General features: G+C 43.1%; 1 protein-coding gene across 1 annotated transcript; it reads left to right on the top strand.

Annotated features, from left to right (window-relative positions):
* The first annotated feature begins 311 nt into the window (after positions 1 to 311).
* On the top strand, positions 312 to 4,765 carry BMP15 (bone morphogenetic protein 15). Its single transcript, XM_023509165.1, is given in 8 exon segments — positions 312 to 474; positions 477 to 576; positions 1,350 to 1,353; positions 4,005 to 4,056; positions 4,059 to 4,363; positions 4,365 to 4,556; positions 4,558 to 4,734; positions 4,736 to 4,765. Coding segments are annotated over 8 exon segments (1,023 nt in total).
* Positions 4,766 to 5,956: the final 1,191 nt, after the last annotated feature.

Here is a 5,956-nt window from a genome sequence, read left to right as displayed (position 1 = left end):
GTAGGGCTGCTTTGTTGCATCCTATGAGTCAGGTAAGCATGTGGGTCCTAGAATGTGCCTCTCCTTTTCAGTTACCCCCCCCCCACCTCTTAATGAGCAGTGTCTTGTTCTCAGCCCTTGTTCTCATGCTGCCTTGTCCCACTTCCAGTTTCTGTTGTGGCCTAGGGGAAGCAACATAGTGCCTCTGTGTTTTTGTCCTGAATCATCTTTGGTGGTGTGAAGTCTATGAACATTAAAAGTTTACCTGCCTAAAAGAAACAGATCCTTTGGGGGTTAGCTTGGAGCTTCTTGTGGAAACAAGGCCTTTCCAGATGGTCCTCTTCACAGTTCTTAGACTCCTTTTACTTTGGTAACTGATGATTTTCAAGGAGCACAGGGCCCAAATGACAAAGGTGAAGCAGACCTCTATTACCCTCCTATTTGACAACCTCACCTTAGCCTTGATTCAAGAGCTGCCGGGAGAGAAAGCCACAAGCTCCTGCAGTACAGGCTGGAGATGTACTGGAGTTCAGCTGACTCATGTGGGAACCCTAGGGAGAACCGCACCATTGGGGCCACTATGGTGAGGGTGCTGAGGCCTTAGGTCAGTGTAACAAGGCTTCTCAGAGGTGAGTTATCATGTCCTCATACTGCCCTGGAGAGGCCAAAGTGGAGAAGAGTGTAGAGGAAAGGGAATCTGTGCGTTTCCTGTCAGGCCTCATTGTCTAGTGGGCAGGTTCTCTCTGGTTTAGTTTTCAAAGGATGACAAACATGGGAGGAATAGGTTTCCAGTCCACTTTAAGGACCTTTTGGGAACCTAGTGAGATCAATTTGGGACCTTTGCTAGTCTCAGGTGATAACAAAAAGGATTTATACTCCTATATCCAATGAAACACCCACTATTCTCCTAGCTAACCTTTACTGTGAGCTTCCTGTGTACCAGACATGGTACAAAATGCTTTACAAACTTAATATTCCTTAATCCTCACCACTACTACATGAGGTAAATAGTGTTAACATACTTCTTTATAGGTGAAGAAACTGAGGCTCAAAAACTGAGACCCTTACCCAAAGTCATGTAGGTAGTAACTGGTAGATCCAGGTGTCAAATCTAGGCTCTCAGCCCCTAGGGCCTGTGTGTTAATCACCAGGCTCTGCTGACTCCTGCAGATTGAACCCAGCCCTAGGCAGTGTGTTTGGGTTGAGTATAGAGATGCATTAATTCCTTTATTGACCTCCAAGAGTCCTCAGTATGGTAGATTGGGCATATAAACAATCACAGAATGACATTATAGTATGACAAGTGCTTGGAGACAGGTAAGCTCTAATAAGGCTCCAGAACCTCAGGAGAAATGGCTTGTTGCTTGAAGTAAGGTAAGGAAAACAGGGAGACTGTTGGAAGGCCTCATGAGGAAGTACTATTTCACATAGATGTTGCAGAAGAAGCAAGATCATTCTGCATTGAGGCAGAGAAGTGTTTTCTGACTTAGGAAAGAGAATAGCTTGGTGTGGTTGGAGATTCATTCAATAAACACTTAGCACCTGCTGAGTGGTAGGCATACAGATGTGATCAAGATAGGCAAAATACCTACTCTTATGAAGCATGTATTCTTATGGTGAAAAGAAATAAGCAAACATAGTTATATTTGAATTGTGGTAAGTGCTGTCAGAGAATGAAATAGGTTGTTATGACAGAGAATGAGAATGCAATCTACCCTCTCTGGGGCACCATCAGGGAAGGTGTCTTTGAAGAAATGCCACATGAGCTCAGGCCTGTGAGATGAACCAGGCATGAGGAGCAACCAGAGCAAAGGTGTGGAGGGCAAAGGCCTCCAGGCCTGTGAGATGAGCCAGGCAAAAGGAGCAACTGGAGCAAAGGTGTGGAGGGTGGAAAGAAGCTTGATCTATTGAAGCTAGAGCCTCTTGGCGAGCATTGTGGGGAGTGGCAGGATATGAGGCTGATGAGGCAGGGACTTGTAGCCTATGATAGTGGATCTGAATTTCATTTGTAAGTTCAGAAGAAAGCTGTAGAGGCTGTGTTTGTAGCGATAACATGAGGCTAGAAAGGAGAATCTAGGGCAGGTGTCCTCGAACTACGGCCTGCAGGCCACATGCAGCCCACCTAGGACATTTATCTGCCCCCTGGGTGTTTTTGCCTCCGCTACCTGTCCTGCTTAGCAGCCAACTCATCACGGGGCCCATAGTGTGGCCCTCCAATGGTCTGAGGGACAGTGAACTGGCCCCCTATTTAAAAAGTTTGAGGACCCCTGATCTAGGGTCTATGACAAGGATCCAGAGACCAGTGACAGATTCAGTCACACAGGATGCATGAGTCAGCCCTTTCCCAGAGAAGTTCAGAGAAGAGTCTTCCTGGCTGTGATTCCTGGCTGTGATTCTTAGCAACCCCATCCTGCTTCAGGAAACATGTAACCTCAAGGTCTAGGAGGAAGGGGCCATTTCTCTGTAGACAGCCTGCTAGAGGCTTCAGTGGGTTCCTTTTGAGGCAGGGTGAGACATATAGATGGGAGACCCCTAGGAAAGATCACTGAAAGACTGGAGTGTGGAATAACTTGAGAAAGCAAATACAGGCCTGGCTAAGGATTGTGTGAAGAATGTCCAGAACCCCAAATCCTGGAACTTGAACTTTTAGTAACAATCTAGAACAGTAGGATGTTAAAGAGCTTCTATGTTTAAAAAAAAAAAAAGGAATGCCAATGAATTCCAGCCTTGTGAATTCAGTGGAGAAGAAAGGTAAGGTGAATAATACACAAATTAACATGATTATATTTACTGATAAGATACTTGAAAATGAGAGAAAGTTTTGTTTCCTTGTGGTCCCAGGGGTTTGTAATCTTTTCTCTTGACATTTTCCAGGAGAGAGGCACTGTCTAACACTTTGGGTACTGGGCATCAGCACTGCAGTTTGGATTAAAGCTCTTAGTCTTGATTAATCATGAAGAAACATGCACTTGTTTGTTTGTTTGTTTTGAGTTTTTGGTCAGGGCTGGGTTTGAACCTGCCACCTCTGGCATATGGGCCAGCACCCTATGCCTTTGAGCCACAGGTGCTGCCCAGGAACATGCACTTTTTAGTAGACTTCTCAGCAAACAAAATTCCTATGTGATTCAGGCCTGGTTGAACATGGTATTTAGAGGCATAGTGGTCAAATGAATAGGGTAAGTGGAGAGTCATTTCCACCAAGGAATAGCAAAGGAACAAATTGAGAGTCAGTGGGAAAATGACCAAAGGAGGAAAAGTTGCTCAAGAAGCACCTCTAAAGTTGGTGGAAGGAAGAAATGACAACATAGCTGTCCCTACTATGAGTGGATCAGCAAAATTGTTCTGTAGTGCCTTGGTCCCAGATTTGAAATAATCATAGTCATAGCTGGTCATAGTAGCCAGTATTGGACCATTGTCCCAAAGGTCCACCTGTATAGTGAAGTGGCATGAGGGACTTCACCTTCTTCTAATCTATGTGTGTCTCAACAATTCTCCTCATTGACCACCTTTCCTAGTCAATTAATGATATGACTGATCTTCTCCCATATATACAATGTACACAATAATGTAGTGCTGTCTTTTAGGTTTTTCCCCCTGAGACTTGTGCTATAATGTTGCAAAAGACAGTTTCTCTTTGGAAAGACATAATTGGGCTCATATCTCAACTCTACCATACGATGGCTGTGCATCTTTTTCGTTGTCTGCAAAATGAGGATAATAACCATGTCATAAGACTATAAAAAATTAAAGAGGTAATGCACATAAAGCATCAGAGCATTAGTAAATGTTCAATAAATGATAGCTGTTATTACTACCTGGAGTGAACATTAGGGCAGATTATAGCTATCAGTATATATTGAGCAGATTAGTGAGGAAGATTTAGGCTAGGAAGGAAGAAGCCAATCCTCTGCTTTTGTATCCTCTGACCTATGCAGGCCGCTGGCATTTGGAGACACTGGAGTTTCCTGAGGCTAAACTGGGCAGCATACCAACTAGTCAGAGGCATTGTGATTTCCTGCCTTCAGTTTCACCTAACTGGTTTTCCTTTCTACTGCTATGTGGATCCCTGAGTCGAGAAATGTCCAACCACTTTCCTCCTTCAGGAAGAGGTTCCTCCAAGCCTTCCCTGATGGCTGAAATCTGGACAGAGAAAGATGTCACACAACCCATTCAGCAAAGGCTCTGGAATGGCAAGGGGCACAGGGTCCTTCAATTCCATTTCTTGTGTCAATGGCAAAAGGGCTTTGAGGGACTTAAGTCCTGCTGGTGTCATACTTCACCCTTTGACCTTGCCTTCCTGTTACTCTACTTCAATGATGCTCATAATAGTGTTAAGAAGGTGAAATCTGTTCTCAGAGTCCCAGTAGGGTTTGTAGAAAGGGAATTTCCTCTCACAGAGAACCCAACAAGCAAACAATATTACATCTGAGGATCCTGACTATTCCTGGGGACATAAAGGGCCTGAAAATAACCAGTGCTCCCTCCATCATTACCATGTCACCTTTCATCTGCTGGGCTGGGATGACTGGATCATTACCCCCCATCCCTGTATCCAAAATTACCATAAGGGAATTTGTCCTTGGGTACAGCACGAATGGTCTCAATTCCCCAAATCATGCCATCATCCAGAACCTTATAAATGAGCTGGTGGACCAGAGTGTCCCACAGCCCTCATGCATCCCTTATAAATGTGCCCCCACTAGTCTCCTGCTAGAGGCAAGTGGGAGTATTCTGTACAAGGAGATTGAGGGTGTAATTAATTGCTCACTCTTGTATGTGCAGATGATGGCAAATGTACAGCTAGCTCAGGTTTCCTCCAAAATGGATAAGGGTCTAAAATGAATATGTTAAAGCTGTAAGTAATCCGCTGACCAATGTGTAAGTTCCAATCCTTGCCTTGAGAACAATTACTCAAGTATTATCCCCCATTTGCAAGCTACTCACTTTATAAACACAGTTCTGACACTAGTCTCCAAATGATGTTCTTTTGGAGATATGTGTGTTTTTTTAAGTGGAAATTTCCCATATATCACCAGTTCATGGTTGAGTATTAGAAATCTTCTTATCCAAGTCCTGGAAAAGTGAACTCTTCCTATGTCTGTCTTTGAAGCTCTAGGAGATTTGGGATGGTGAAAGTAGCTTGAAATTTTATTGTCTTTTTGCTTCTTATATCCTATAAACTACCAGTACCTGATCAGATGAACTGCCTGCCTCTGTGCCTGCATTGCCTTCTAAATCTAAAACTTTTACCAGATGGACTAGTCTTTGGAGAGTACATAAGAAAGTACAGCTTTTTCTAAATAAGCATAGCTTTCCCTTTCAGCCTCTGAATTGGGGGATAGTATCAGTGATTCCTTCCATCTCAGGATAAGGGCAGTAGCCTTTAATGAAGCCCATAGGCGATCTTGAGTATTGAGCCATGTGAGATGGTGATTTATTTCAAAACTTGCTTTTGTGATCAAGGGAAGAGCTGTCATTGATGATTAGTATTATGCATGGGGACTTATTTTAAGTGTCCTGTGGAGTAATGCTATCATTTACAGGGTATTTCCATATGTAACACCTAATTACATACAACTCCATGATGGAACAAAGGCTAGGAGGTGGCCTGATTGGGGATGGAAGGGAGTGGAGGGCTAGGAGAAGGATGAAACAGGTCTCAGGCCTGCAGGTGACTTTATTCAGAGATAATCTCTTGTATGTCTGTCGCATCTTTTATTTCCCCTTTATCATTTCTGGTGGAGGTTACTAGAGATTTTACTTTTCTGTTTCTAGTTACTCTGGCCAAAGGCTTATCTATATTATATATTTTTAAAAAACCAGCTTCATTAATTTTCTGAATGATTATTTTGTTTTAAATTTCATTAATCTCTGATTTAATTTTGTGTATTTCTTTTCTTCTGGCAGATTTAGGCTTAGATTGTTCTTCTTTTTCCAATTCCATAAGATGGTCTGTGAGTTTCTTGATGTGCTCTCT

The sequence above is a fragment of the Otolemur garnettii genome, unplaced genomic scaffold, assembly GCF_000181295.1.
Source record: "Otolemur garnettii isolate 467f Iridium unplaced genomic scaffold, OtoGar3 scaffold01019, whole genome shotgun sequence".
Taxonomy (NCBI): Eukaryota; Metazoa; Chordata; class Mammalia; order Primates; family Galagidae; genus Otolemur; species Otolemur garnettii.
This window is presented reverse-complemented; position numbering and strand designations above follow the sequence as displayed.